Source organism: Saccostrea cucullata, unplaced genomic scaffold, assembly GCF_032062105.1.
Source record: "Saccostrea cucullata isolate Sc308-1 unplaced genomic scaffold, CSIRO_AGI_Scuc_v1 ctg580, whole genome shotgun sequence".
In the NCBI taxonomy this organism is placed as follows: Eukaryota; Metazoa; Mollusca; class Bivalvia; order Ostreida; family Ostreidae; genus Saccostrea; species Saccostrea cuccullata.
The window spans coordinates 315,794-331,228 of NW_026928121.1; the positions used below are offsets into that span (position 1 = coordinate 315,794).

Below are 15,435 nucleotides of genomic sequence, written 5' to 3' on the forward strand. Positions count from 1 at the left end.
ACTATAGGCACTTCGTCCGCCTTAATTATCCCCCATCTTCTTTAAATCTCCATCATAGCAAAAATGAGACTTGCAGTCATTTAAAAAAAATAATTCTAATTTATTTTATTTTTAATTATTTTTTTTAAATTTTTGATAGTGTTCAGTTACATGCGTTTACAACTCTAAACATGGTACTTCTTATAACACTTAAAGGGTACAAAAATATTAATCAATACAAACGAATGGAAGAGTAGAAGAAACCATAAAATATTGACAGTGGTGTCCCCAAAAATTTTTAGATCCGGGAATTTGATCGACACCGGTCCGTAATTTGTAGTTTTTAAACATTGAGTTGACGCAGATGGAAAACCGTGTTCGGCTTTGAAAATAACTTTTACAAAAGTCTTTTTTTTCAATAGATCTTAGTTTTTTCTTATTTTAAGCAATGTATCATTTCTTCAAGGATTAAAAGTAGTTTAAAAGCGCAATGGATGAAGATCTAGATGTAATACAATCCTGATACTTCTGAGTTCAACAAAAAATGAAAGAAGTTTTAGAGGTAATTCGAGATTGTTTACTTTTGTGTTTTAATTCTTTACAATATGCCGGAATATAGCATTAAATTGCAATGCTGATGTTTAACTATATGTGCTACTATAAAAGCAATATTTATTTTTTTTTTTTGTTGAAAAATTAATTTCACTTCAATTTTTTCCAGAGTTAGATTGCAGTTGAGAGGGAAAAAACCTTGGATTTCCTTCAGTTCAACTTGGTAAATCCAGGAAGGATCTTTAAAATATTGAATTATTTTTTATCAACAATAAGCCAGGAGTATGTTACCAGAAAGGAAAACCAAAGTGGATCAGTTGATCCGGATTATGGATCATGAAGGGCCAGGAGGAGCTTATGAGCAGGAGTACTGTATCTGTCGCTCCAAAGACTGTAGTCGATTTATGATGTATGCATTAGCCTTTATTATTGAAGCATCTTCTTCCTTTTTTAATTATATCAACTATGAAACTGATTGTAATGCCTTTTTGAGTACAGTCATGCACATTATGCATTTAGAAGCTTGCTATTTTAATGACATAATGTGGTAGTAAGATTACTATAATAAAGGATGTTTATTATAATATGTGACTTAAAGTGTGTATTTTTCTTAGTTGTTTTCATTTATATCTTTTGCTTTCTTTCACCAACAGTGGTTGTGACAACTGTGAAGAATGGTACCATGGAGATTGTATTGGAGTCACCCAGAAAGATGCCGAACTTATAAAACACTTCTACTGCACTTCTTGTAGACGTGAGAGATAGCTTTGATTTTCATATTTTCATATAAATCTCAGAAGAATGCTGGTCAGCATTGCTCTATTTAACATGTTTAAAACTTTAATTGAGGGACTTAAAAGATGTCAATCTCAACCAAAAATTTAATGTTGTTGGGGTACCTGTATTATTGTATGCATTTTGTTTTTCTGAAGTGGAAAAAAAAACTGTTTACAGTTTTAAGCATATTTAGACGTGTGCTTATAAAGAAAGTAATCATTGAAAAACAGAAGGAATAAATAGCATATCCACCATTTGTCAGCATCTTTAATCATTTAACACATTTGTTAACATATAATTCAACTATCTATTTCTTTAAAAGTATGTGCATGAATATGATGTGCATTGATAATAGTACTGACATTTACATTATATTTTAGAACACGATCCAAGTCTGGAAATCAAATACAAACACAAGAAAAGTTCCAAGGAGAAACACTCCTCTCACAAACATTCATCACATTCTGACAGAGAATTCAGAAGCAGAGATGTAAGTTGTTGTTTTCTTTTTAATTTCAACATGTTTGATTTTGAAGAAGCAAGTTGTTGCATTTTTAAGAAAATTACTTTCAGAAAGGAAAATTAAAGACACTGTTAATAACTAGGATGTTTTTATTATTTTTCTCTTTAAAATAATAGAAATATAAATTTATGTGAATGCACAGATTGAAATTTTTAGTTTCTTCTGCATTTCTTTCTAGGATTCTAGTAGTAAGAAGAAGTCATCGCGACGTTGTGGGGAGTGTACAGCCTGCCACAGAACAGAGGACTGTGCACGATGCGACTACTGTAAGGTATGTTTACATTAGACAGAACAGAGGACTGTGCACGATGTGACTACTGTAAGGTATGTGTACATTAGACAGAACAGAGGACTGTGCACGATGTGACTACTGTAAGGTATGTTTACATTAGATAGAACAGAGGACTGTGCACGATGTGACTACTGTAAGGTATGTTTACATTAGACAGAACAGAGGACTGTGCACCATGTGACTACTGTAAGGTATGTGTACATTAGACAGAATGGAGGACTGTGCACCATGTGACTACTGTAAGGTATGTGTACATTAGACAGAACGGAGGACTGTGCACGATGTGACTACTGTAAGGTATGTGTACATTAGACAGAACAGAGGACTGTGCATGATGTGACTACTGTAAGGTATGTGTACCTTAGACAGAACGGAGGACTGTGCACCATGTGACCACTGTAAGGTATGTGTACCTTAGACAGAACAGAGGACTGTGCACGATGTGACTACTGTAAGGTATGTGTAACTTAGACAGAACAGAGGACTGTGCACGATGTGACTACTGTAAGGTATGTGTAACTTAGACAGAACAGAGGACTGTGCACGATGTGACTACTGTAAGGTATGTGTACATTAGATAGAACAGAGGACTGTGCACGATGTGACTACTGTAAGGTATGTTTACATTAGACAGAACAGAGGACTGTGCACCATGTGACTACTGTAAGGTATGTGTACATTAGACAGAATGGAGGACTGTGCACCATGTGACTACTGTAAGGTATGTGTACATTAGACAGAACGGAGGACTGTGCACGATGTGACTACTGTAAGGTATGTGTACATTAGACAGAACAGAGGACTGTGCATGATGTGACTACTGTAAGGTATGTGTACCTTAGACAGAACGGAGGACTGTGCACCATGTGGCCACTGTAAGGTATGTGTACCTTAGACAGAACAGAGGACTGTGCACGATGTGACTACTGTAAGGTATGTGTAACTTAGACAGAACAGAGGACTGTGCACGATGTGACTACTGTAAGGTATGTGTAACTTAGACAGAACAGAGGACTGTGCACGATGTGACTACTGTAAGGTATTTGTACATTAGACAGAACAGAGGACTGTGCACGATGTGGCCACTGTAAGGTATGTGTACCTTAGACAGAACAGAGGACTGTGCACGATGTGACTACTGTAAGGTATGTGTACATTAGACAGAACAGAGGACTGTGCACGATGTGACTACTGTAAGGTATGTGTACATTGTATATGTATGTGTTTAATCAATTTGTAATGATAGGTGTGAAGTGTCCTATTAAGGACTTGAAAACACATTCATAATTGCTTCTAGTTACATTCTCAGAATTTTTTTTATGGTGACAATAACTGGCTATCACCAGTGTGTCATTTTTCTGATCTAACTAGATCAGAAACTTCCCAAAATTAAGATTCTTTGCTTTTTTATGGAATCTTTTCATCAAGGATGGAGATGATTGAATAAATTTGGGATGTATTTTACATGTCTTATGTCTGATATGAAACAGTTGTACTGAGTTGAAATTTGATGGTTTTCATTGTCAAACTTTGGTCTTAAATGGATATGTACAGTGTGAAATGTACATGCAATGTACTTGTTCTCATTAATTATTCTTTGTATTTAATTTTAACAGGACATGAAGAAGTTTGGAGGGCCAAACAAGATCCGTCAGAAATGCAGACTACGACAATGCCTCAATTTCGTATGTCAATAATACTGTAAACCAACTTTTATTCGCGTGTGAGAAATATTTACCAGTTTCGCAACCTAATTAAAGTCGCGAATATATAATGCCATGAACTATTTATTTTGCTTTGTTTTTGTAGAAAATGTTTCCTTATTCATGAAAATTAATCATAGCAGATTGATTTCAAACTGAAGAATCCCAAATAAAAGATAACACGAATAATAGTTGATTTACAGTATTTCATAGACCTCAAATTATTTAATATTGTAAACACAGCAGTAATAATTAACAACCATATATTTTAACAATTAGTTTTTTAAAGAGAAAAAATGTATGTAAACTCATATTTTGTTATGAATATACCAATATTATCTACTTTAACGCCATATGGATTTGTTCCAGAAAGGGGTATTTAAAATTCTATAATTTGATCTAATGATTACTAAGAAAAAAAATATAATATAATCCATCTTTGAGCAGGAAAAACTTTTTTTCAGGGTTTAAATATGATGAATAAAAAATCCATGGAAAAACAAGAGTGTGTTCTGACCACCGAAACAGAGTCTATCAGGACAGAGTATTACAGGTAAGATTTTAATTAACACTCACCTGGATTTCAGCATCCATAATTCTGTGTTTTTGCATATATCTGACAGATTTAGTAACAGAACTTAGTTATTAATCAGTGTGATTGTATGGTGAATTGCATCCTACTTCCGAGTTTACATTTTTATGTCCCACCATGAATTTTGGCCAGGGATAGTGTTTGTCATGCCCATCTTTTGTCCTTCCATCTTTCATCCATCACCGTATGAGTGGAAATTTTAGCAAGATTCGAATTGAGCAATTTGTAGTATAAAAAATGGTATTTTATTTTTAGCGAGAGGTAACTTTAGGGATTTTAAAATGTTCACTAAAGAAGCTATTACAAAAACAATGGAATTAATTTTTAGCGATATTTAATTCTTGCGATCTCAGAACCCTCTTGAAGTATCCCCAAATTAAATTCTCAGTAAATTTCTGCTTATATGGTTTGTTAGCAAAACTTATGCACAGACCTGTATTGATAAGAGCTAATAATTTCTATCTTGACCTTTCCTGTGACCATGACCTCATTTTTCTTTATTTTGTTTTTAGCTCAGTTTAAAAGTAACAATTCAATGTGTTTTCATGTAAACACATACTTAGAAACACATTTCAAATTGCTGAGAGCTCTCACATTGCACTATAAATTAATCTTTACTGCTGGGCATTCATTTCCTATGGATATATTTCTAGTTAACTAATTTAATGAGGCCATTGAAATGTTTTGTCAATATTGTAGAATCATAGAGTGGTTAGTAGACATGCAAGCTTTAATTTGATATAGACTTTAAGAGTCTTGCTGCTGGTTAATTTGAAAATTTTATTCTGCATGTATTTATTTTAAGTTTTACCAATCTTTCATGTTTTTTTAATTATTTTTAAGAAAGTTAATATTCTGCTTAAACTTTAATTTCTAGTATTTTTTTTATGATACTGATTTTAGTTGAGATTTTTAGTTCAGTTTTTAAGGTGATGAGTAAATCTTATTTTTTGCTTCAGTGCTGTTTGAAATTGTACAAATACATATAATGTGGTAAAAGTCTTTTTTTCCTTCAAGAAAAAGGAAAAAAAAAATAACATAAAGCATGACTGTTGGGATGTACAGTTAATACAGATTTTTTCTGTGATATTATTGTAAATGAATATAAATATATATATTTGCTTTAATCTTTTTTAACATATACAATACAATACAATACAATAATTTCTATAGCGCATTATAATAATGACACTCTAGTGCGCTTCACATTAAAATAGACATAAGCTTACAAAATGGCGAACAAATTACTTTAAAAAATACATGATACATATTTGTGCATAAAAATAGGATATCTAAAAGACTTTATGTGTACTAACATGTAACATATACATGCATCCAGCAAGTTGCATGATTCTCTACATGTGTAAACAATGGTAGAGTAAATGATTTTATTTGTGAAAAATTCAAATTGTTATTTCATTATGCTTGCAATTTGATTTATGCATTATTAAAAATTAATCAGTGATGATTAAAGATTGTAAAGAGCCGTGTGTCCTCATAATGTGATGATTTTGTACTTCCAGTGGTGTTCGCGATGATGACGATGACTTTATGGATGTCGATGATGATCCAGATTATGGCTCAGAAAACATTGAAAAATCACCAAAGGTAAAAACTCACAACTGCTTATTGTTAGTGTCAATCAAAACTGAACAAATCAAACACTTTGAAATTCCTTAGAGTTTAATATACTAGTAAATGAGAAATTTAACACTTGATTAACAGTCAACTTGTGAAAATTTGGGGTCTTTGCATACTGCGAAAATAGTGAGAATTGGACTCCTTTGTTAATTTGTAAGGGTGGGGTTTGAACATTCTCTGTTCTGATTGTTTTTTCAGGGTAAGAGGGGGAGAAAGAAAAGTATGTCAGAGAGTGGGTCAGCTAAAAAGAAGTACAAGAAAAGAGGACGCAAGCACTCGCCAGACAAAAAGACAAAGGTAGAGTCCTCCTTTGTATGTAGAGTCAATAACAAAAAGAATTGTAGAATTCTGAATTTTGATTTTATGTGTTTAAAGTGCATACATGTAGTTATCTTTTTACACTTTAATTATTGTTCATAGAAAGCCAAAGAGAATGCTTCCTTTGAATCAAAGAGAAAGAGGTCAGAGATAGAGGAAGTTCGTGAGAGTGAGATTGATGAGCCAAAACAATGCTTTGGACCTGGCTGTATCGAGGCAGCCAGACCAAATTCCAAGTATTGTTCAGATGATTGTGGTCTTAAACTAGCCAAAAGGTATGGTCATTTCATTTTATACACAATACACTGATAATGAAAATAAGCAGGAAAAAATAACAACAAATAAAATGTGTTTGTGAAAAACTGATGACCCCATATGGCAACATAGTGAGGGTTAAACTTTCTGCAATTCAAATCAAATTTGTTGGTACCCAAAGTAAGGCCTTCTCACAAGAAATACAATTGTGAAATATGAAACCCCTAGCACCACGTGGGTAAAATTCATGGCAAAGGTTAAAGTTTTTTTTTAAAGTAGATCAGACTCCAAGGTGTGTGATTAAACATATATACCTGAATACCGCTATCGTTACAGAGATGCGCACACCTCAAAAGAATCATATCCAATTTTATTGAAATATGCTGTTGTGATTTTGAAATGTCTTTATCAACTCATGTACTCTCAAATGCTCATCAGAGATGTGCACAAGTCGATAGTCAAGCCAAAAAAGTTTTTCAATTGTAATGAGTGCAGTTGGATATATATCGTTAAAATAACCCAATGTATCTGAAAGATACATCTATACTTGATATGAAACAAGTTGTACATAGCTGAAAATGTTGCATTTTTATTTTGTTTTAATAATTCTTGTCAGCTTTGTGGAGAATTAGGAATTTTATTTCATTTGCTGTTCAGTAATGCTGAAAAAATAAATTGAAATCTCCATTCATTTGACATAAAAAAAAATTATATACAGTTTGTTTAGATTTTAGATATATATGTGTATTGTCTGTTTAATTATATGCTACTTTCATCTCTGCTGCTTTGCACATAGAATGAAATATATGGAGATAACAATCAGTTTTCAAGCTCAAAAGTCCATTAAACAATACAATAGGAGCAAATCAAACATGGACCTTCATAACATCAGAGGTGGGATCAGTTGCCATGGAGGACTTAGCATACCCTGCCAAACGGTCACACCTGCCATAGAAGTTTTATCATACAGATATTACTAAAGAATAATAGACTTAGTGGTACAAATTCTAAGGAAAAAAAATAACATATACATGTATATTGTTGAATTCATACTTTTAAAATACTGTTTGTAAAGTTAGTTATCATCTGTTTTAGACAAGTTTTGTTTATTTTTATTCATTCATGTGTATATGAAGTTCACAATTTAAGATAATGTTCTGTCACTCTCTAACATTTACAACACAGTCTTTGTTTATTTGATGTACAGGATCAGTTTAATTTCTCCTGAATCATTTAATCCTACCCACAGCCTCCCCTCACTGTCCAAACTCAAATCACTAGGTTTATCTAAACCACAATTGTCCACACATCTCAAGAACTGTCCATCCTGATCTAGGATGTGTAGACAGGCATTGTCATAATCGATCACAATGATCTGACTCATGGAGTCTGTCACTATTTGTCTAGGTCTAAATGACTTCTCTCTCCTGGCTGGTGTACCATCATATCGGAATCTAACTCTTCCTGTCTTGTCCACCACAATCACGATGTCAGCATTACGATCAGAGACACAGATGTCTCCATTGTTGTTCTCTGCCATAGGAAGGGAAAGTAAACCCTCTTTAAATATAAGATTTTTATGTTCATCTTCATAAATTTCCTGTTTCAATATTTTCCCCTGATAACGTAGTATTTTGTTTTGTTTGTTACTATACACATTGACCAGTATGTCCCCTGACCTTGTACAGCACAGTCCATATGGTCCCCAGCCACGTGGTGTTGTGAACAGTACCATTGTCTTTCCACTTCTGACAATGTTCACTGTTTCATTGATAAAATCACTGTATATCAGTTCTCCCTGTTTGGTCACAGAGATGTCACTAGGATTGTATTTACATGTGGTGGTAACAGATTCCTGTAGAGACCCGCGTATGTCAACACGCCTTATAACTTTGTCATTACCACTAACCCAAGCTTCATCTGTTCCTACACAGGCCACTCTCCATAGAGGTTTAACTCCAGTAGGAATGGTGGCTATCACTCTGGCTTTGTCTAATAACTCTGTCATAGCCAAATGGGAGACTTCATCTGTCAGACTGGATAATGCAGACTGTGTTAATGTAGCCTTGTATTTTTCTAATGATATGCTGAGTTCTCTCCCTTGGACTGTATGTGTATTCAGTGAAGGAATTTCAACGTCAATATCAGCTGGCATGTTTTTGTATTCCGTCAGTTTGGATTTGTAGTTGTTGACATCAGACACTCTGTTAGTCTTCAGGATTCCTTTGTTTTGTTCAACAGTTTGCATCATATCTGGAATAAGGTTTTTTAACTTGGATTGATGGGATTGTAGAGAAGTGAGATTATTTTCTCTCATGGACTTGATCAAGGAACTAAGATTATTAAAGATGTTATCCACTTCTTGGTGCCATAGTTTTCTGTTTTTTTCTGCTTCTTTTTCCAGTTCATCAAATTTGGCTGTTGATTTGGAGATTTTGCCTGCTATATTATCCATTTTCTTTCTGTACTTTGGAATAATGATGGATTCAATTTCTTGGTTTTCTTTTATTATTTCTTGTTTCTTTTCATTGAAAATCTCTTGCATTTCCACAATCTTGTGTCCACTATGGGAACTGAGAATGCATTTCAGACAGACATGGACATGACATTGTTGGCAGTGGGCCTCACATCTCTGGTTGGAGTGAACCTTACACTCAGGAAACACCGGCTGTATCTTCCTGTTGGTGAAATGAACAATGTCGTGTGTTTGGGACTTGAATTTGTCCACATGTTTACTGACACAGTCCACACATAAACTGACTTGACAGTTGTTACAGAACTGCTGAGTAGGCTTAGGACAAAGGTCACAGGTTATGACCTCCTGAGCCCAGGAAGTAGGAGTGGCCATTGTCTCTAGTGGAACTGAAAGTATATTGATTTTAAAATGAATATATACCAGTAAATAAAAGTCACATGTAGTAGGTATATGAATTGACTATTTCAAACACATTTTAGCTGTGATACATACATGTATTGTGTGACCTTTAAAATCATTTTAACAATGGGCGATTATTTTATACAGTCATATGATATTTTTGTTTGATTTTCAGTAATAGGGGGTTGCTGATCAATATAGGGTCTGAAAACCTTAATCAAAAACTATTTTTTTAACAGTTGTTTGGATACTTGGCAAATATTGTAAAGAACTACGAACTCTAACTGTTGATTCCCGCCTACATTTTGCACCCATTAAATTCAATATTAATGGCAATTTGGCCATCAAATTTTTGTTTAATACAAAGAATAGTTCTATGGTAATTGATTAATCATTTTAATTCCAGCACTAGATAGTAAATTATCATTAATTCCAGCTCTTGAAAAAAGGGGGGTGGACGATATTTTCTAGTGAAATCGAACTTTCAAGAATCACCATATTTTGAAATTGTCTTATATATGATTAAGTGTATCTCATATCTTTTCTTATGTTTTCCGCAAATAACTAAAACATATATAAATCAATAAAATACAATTATATAGTTGTTAATAGCTTAAACACTTGTGAAAAATCAAAATTTTTTCGTTTTTTGTCTATAAACATATGTTCCCCCCGTGAAACACAAAAAGCTTTGGCATAAATTTGTAAAATGACAGTCAATATTACCTGTAAAAATGAATTTTTGTTTAAAGGGGGGGGAAAGATGTTTTAAAAATATTTTGCATTTTCCGTTAATTTCTATAGTGGAAAAACAAATGTGTTACCAAAATTATAGAGTTATCTCTCTTTGATATCCCAAATAAGTAACGTTTTATGAAAATTTATACAAATGTCTATAAAAATTTTGAAAATCATTCGAATATGTTAACTTTTGAGAATTGACTTAGAGATAGGCGGGAGAACAATACTGTAGTTCGTAGTTCTTTATGGTCTGGGTCTGAGGGCAATATGCATTTAAATTTGCTTTAATTTGTCCCAAGAACCAAATTGTTTTTCTGAGCCTATTATATTCCATATTAGGGTTATAAATTAGGAAAAAATTTAAAATACATTTTTAAAAAAAATAAATAAATATAAAAAAAAACAGTAAATTATGCTGCACATGGTTATACCCCCGCAAACGAAGTTTAGGGGGGTATATTGGAATCAGCATGTCCGTCCGTCTGTCTGTAGACAAGATTTTGTCCAGACCGTTTCTCAGAAACTATTGGCTGGATTTGTCTGAAAATTTTTACACTTATTATTCACCTTATGAAGTTGTGCACCTGGTATCTTCATCATGATTGGGTAATTTTTCTGCATTTTACAGGTGTTTTTTCTTTTTCATTTTATGTTTTTGTTTGGCTCATAACTAGAAAACTGTTAGACTGACAATCATCAAACTTGGACAGTTTATGCATCTTGTGTAGAAGGTGTGTCACGACTTTTTTTAAGGTCACCGTGACCTTTAATTTAAGTGAAATTTTAAAAAGAAACCTGTCTTTTACTATTGAATTACACAATCCCAAAAATGTAAGAGTGTTTCTGTATCCCTGTTTAAAAAATGTTAAATTAAGAAAATAATATTTTTTCATTATGTACTTTACAGCAATCTGTATCAAATGTTATTTTATAAGAGATAATCTACCTCTCCCAAGGGTATAATTATCAAGCACTGGTCAAGGAGAATTTTGATAACAGAAAATCGCATCCCTTGGCATTTATCAGTGGACATGCATACAGTCAAAGATTAATTAATGAGTTCAATTAATTAATGAGTACCAAGATGGTAAAACTTTTATATTTGGAGATATAAGTAAAACAATATCATCAAAATCATTAAATATTTTGCTTATGTCAATGAAGCAATATATTTACAGAGTTCGTTGTCAATTAACACCTTAGCCTCTCTATCCATGGTTTTCTGAATGAATTCAAACTTATTTATAAAACTTTGAAATATACAGCCAGAGAAAGTGATAAAATAGATGAGTTTAACGCCTCCTGGCAAAAATGGCAATCCATACTCTCAGACTAATACCAATAAACCCTGTCTCAAAACTAGTTTTGCTACCTACTCTATCTATAACCCACTTTCTTTTATAACATCATCTCTTTCTCTTTCTTTCTCTTGCATTCTCTCTCTTTCCTCTCTCTCTCTCTTTCTCTCTCTCTAAAAATGAATGTTGCAATGAAATATTGTGTTCATCTTGTATGTTTGTACTGTATAGCATTGTGGAATTCAAATTAAAAAAAAAAAAAAAATGAGTTCAATGTAGGAAAGCTAGCTGTCTCAATCATATCTGTTAGCTCTGATTAAGGTCCTTTGGGAATTAGACAGAGGGCTGGTCAGTTTAAATAGCATATGTCATATGATGGCCAGCCTTCTATTTCTAAAATCAATTTGTTATGGATTAAGTTTTTAATACTAAGTAGTTAAATTGATATATTTTTTAAAAAAATGAAAATATCAAGTAACAAATTTCAGAGCATCATGTCCCACATGAAAGATATGTTTGTGGGGAAGGAGCATTTGTCAAGCTATAATGCATCTATTTGATGATTATTTGTTATAATTAATGCTCACACCACAGGAGATGTTTAAACAAATATCAAAAGGAATAAAAAAAAATTATGGAAATCCTTTTAAAGGTTGTCATGATTTCTTCACACTCTAAACTGTTTATATTAATTGAATGAACAATATTTGACTGGAGTATCATGCTGTGTTGGGCACTTTATTATTTTTAAAATGAATTTGATATAAAGTTATAAAGATTCATTTGATTCTGTATAATATTTCTTTTTTCAACAATTATTTTTCCGAGCAGCATGACAAATAATTGCAATTTCTTTTTTTAATGAAATTTAAAAAAAACTGTTACAGTGTATTAGTATTGATGTTTTATTTGGTTGCACCTTAGATTCATAAATTGAAAAAAATTAATTTGCATGCAATTATATTTCCACTCGATTTATTTTAAGACAATAGTGAACACCTTCTAATAGATCCATAAAATATTTGTGAATTGGCACCTACTCTGAAAAAACACAGCGGGGGTATTTGTCCCTATTGGACAGTTCTAGTTTCTATATATTATTATCATTATGCCATAATTATCTTGCACAGTCTTCCATGTTTGCAGTAAAATACCTGATAATTCATGAATATTATAATCCCCACTGCACATGTACATGTAAATTTACATGTAACTTGGTCAATTCTGTAACTTTGGAATACCAATGGAGAACAGTGTGGCATGTGAATTCACAGGGGCCTGTAACATACTGTATTTGATTTTACGTAATCACTATATGTATACAAAAAGAGTCCTTTTTGTATATATATATAGTGATTACGTAAAATCAAAAACAGTATGTTACAGGCCCCTGTGTGTGAATTAACATGTTAAAAATTAAACATTACTAAGGACCAATATCCCTTTTTGGGGGGACTGATATTCTTTCTGTATATAATAGTTTAATATTAGAAAGAATGAAGTTTTAACAATGAGAAACATATTAACATAATGATTGTCTTAATTTGATTTTTAAAATGATCAACTGTTTAGAAAAGCTGTATTGAATTACCTTTTTAATTTTAATCTTTCAAGACTAATTGTAAGGAAAGAATAATCATTTTATCTCCCCACCCCAATATTCACCTGACTGGGAACTACTTTCGGTTTGGTATTTCATACTTCCTGGTTTCCTATCTATCAGCTAGGTCAGTGAGCATGTGCAGAGTCTGTTAGCTCTCTTTATAATCAATGATCCATGTGTGTCTTCTTTTAAATACTTAGATAGAGGTACTGAAATATTTAAAAGGCTGAGTTATCAAACAGAGTTGTTTCTCTTTCTCATTGTATATACGGTTATACTAGATATTTGATGTGATCATTTCTCTCATAAAGGAAAAAGTATTGTTTGACAAAAATATCTTAGAGTATTTATCTACCTTAAAAATTAAAATCTATATAAGGGTAATGAAAAATGAAGAGATCTCGATATAAAGTAATACTAATTTCTACTTTTTTCCTATAGACAATGTGCTCAGGTGAGTGCATGATGTGGCCCTTGGGCCTCTTGTTTTCTACAATTCTAGATGGATGTACATTTGTAATTTCCTGTCAACTTTTAAAAATTATCTCTGTAATTACTCATCAGAAAAAATGCAATATAATGTTTCTTTGATATGAGTTGCACTCCTGTAGCTAAATACAGTTTGATAATTTATTGATCATGCAGACAACTGATCATTTAGTCTAAGAATTGAGTTTTCCAGACATGCGTGTGCCTTCATGTTAACTCAAGGAATTCTAGAGCAGATTATTCATGAAGCTTTTTCATCATTTTATCTGGAGATATATTTTTTAATACATTACAGTCGGATCTACGAGCTCTTGCCTCCTAAGATTTCCCAATGGCAGAGCAGCCCTTGTGTGACGGAGGAGAACAATAAGAAGATGCTGGAGAAGATCAGACGCGAGCAGCTGGAGTGTCGACAGAAACTGGCCGAGCTCGACCTCAGGCACCAGGAGCTGGACGGCATCGTGGACCGTGCAAAGAACGTCACTATAGCCCCAGAACAAGATGTGAGGCCATTTTTAGTATAAGATTTAACTCATGGTGTTCAATCATGGTGTACGTATTTACAAATCATGTTCCACAAGTGTTGGGCGGGGGACACAATGGACATCTAAAGTTTTACACAGGAATACATGTACTACTGATGAAGAACAGTGTAACTGTATGTCTGTAATGACAGTTGAAAATTGTGGTCCACAGGTCTCTTGTAGTACAAATGACAGATGTATTATATTACAATTTTCTTTTGCAGGAGAAGGATAATGAGGATGATTTGGAGTTAAGTCTGTACTGTGTCACGTGTGGTGCCGAGTTAAATCAGAAAGGAGCATTGCGTCACATGGAAAAATGCTTCTCCAAGGTTTGTTAAATGCATGTCTTAAGTAATCTTTGCAAAGTTGATATACTTTATCAGAAATGACTACTTAAACAGTATTTTAATATGCATGAAACATAAGACACTGTAGACATTGGTATAAATTTTCTGCATAAATTTGTCACAGCTAGAGTACTTACAGTACAATAAAAATACACATTGCAATTTTAAAAATCTGCAGAATTTTTTTACCTGAAGATTGAACAGAGAATGTAATTCCACAGAATCTTGACCCCTTAGAAAAAAAGTATGCTAAAACTTGACAGAAAATCCCCTCTTTCTTTAGCTAAGAAGAGAGGTAAAGGCAGTTTTGATGTGTGTTTTTAACGTCTTAACAGTTTGAAGCCCAGACATCTTTCGGCTCTATCTACAAGACAAGGATTGAAGGGAATTCCATGTTTTGTGATTACTATAACACACAACAGAAGGTGTACTGTAAACGACTCAAAGTCCTCTGTCCAGAACACACCAAGGAGCCAAAGGTATCGAATGTCTCTTTCATACTCTTTAATGTAGAACAAATTTTTTGTAGAATCATTACGACAGGAAAATTCTATACTCTACCTAACTCTTAAGAAAAATTAATAGAAAAATAGTTCAGTTTCTACTAACATTCTCCTGTATAATAAATTGTGGTAAAGCCCAGACCCCTTATCAACAAAAGGGGGATTGAACTCTAAATTAGAATAACGTAATGTGTGAAATATTTGCTAGTCATTAATTTAAATCACAAAGAGTTGACTGAGGAGACATTATATTTCAGGTTGGACCAGAAGAGGTGTGTGGCTGCCCTCTGGTGGTGGACGTCTTCACAGAGACGGGGGAAATCTGTAGGGCACCAAAGAAGAAGTGTAATAAACACTACTGCTGGGAGAAATTACGCCGAGCTGAAATTGACATGGAGCGCGTTAGACAGGTCTGAAAAT

General features: G+C 33.2%; 2 protein-coding genes across 2 annotated transcripts; one reads left to right on the forward strand and one right to left on the reverse strand.

Annotated features, from left to right (window-relative positions):
- Positions 1-403: 403 nt before the first annotated feature.
- Positions 404-15,425, forward strand: LOC134276486 (CXXC-type zinc finger protein 1-like; the record flags this gene model as incomplete). Its single annotated transcript, XM_062758736.1, has 14 exons — positions 404-541; positions 701-940; positions 1,185-1,285; positions 1,689-1,798; positions 2,010-2,102; positions 3,740-3,808; positions 4,291-4,379; positions 5,942-6,026; positions 6,258-6,356; positions 6,480-6,652; positions 13,934-14,141; positions 14,387-14,494; positions 14,848-14,991; positions 15,273-15,425. Coding segments are annotated over exons 2-14 (1,557 nt in total), but the record flags the coding sequence as incomplete, so codon positions are not given.
- On the reverse strand, positions 7,703-13,247 carry LOC134276491 (E3 ubiquitin-protein ligase TRIM71-like). The gene is made up of 2 exons (XM_062758741.1): positions 13,138-13,247; positions 7,703-9,494 (listed from the first exon to the last, which is right to left on the reverse strand). Exon 2 carries the CDS (start codon positions 9,478-9,480, stop codon positions 7,825-7,827), a length of 1,656 nt encoding a protein of 551 aa, XP_062614725.1. The 5' UTR covers positions 9,481-9,494; positions 13,138-13,247; the 3' UTR covers positions 7,703-7,824.
- Positions 15,426-15,435: the final 10 nt, after the last annotated feature.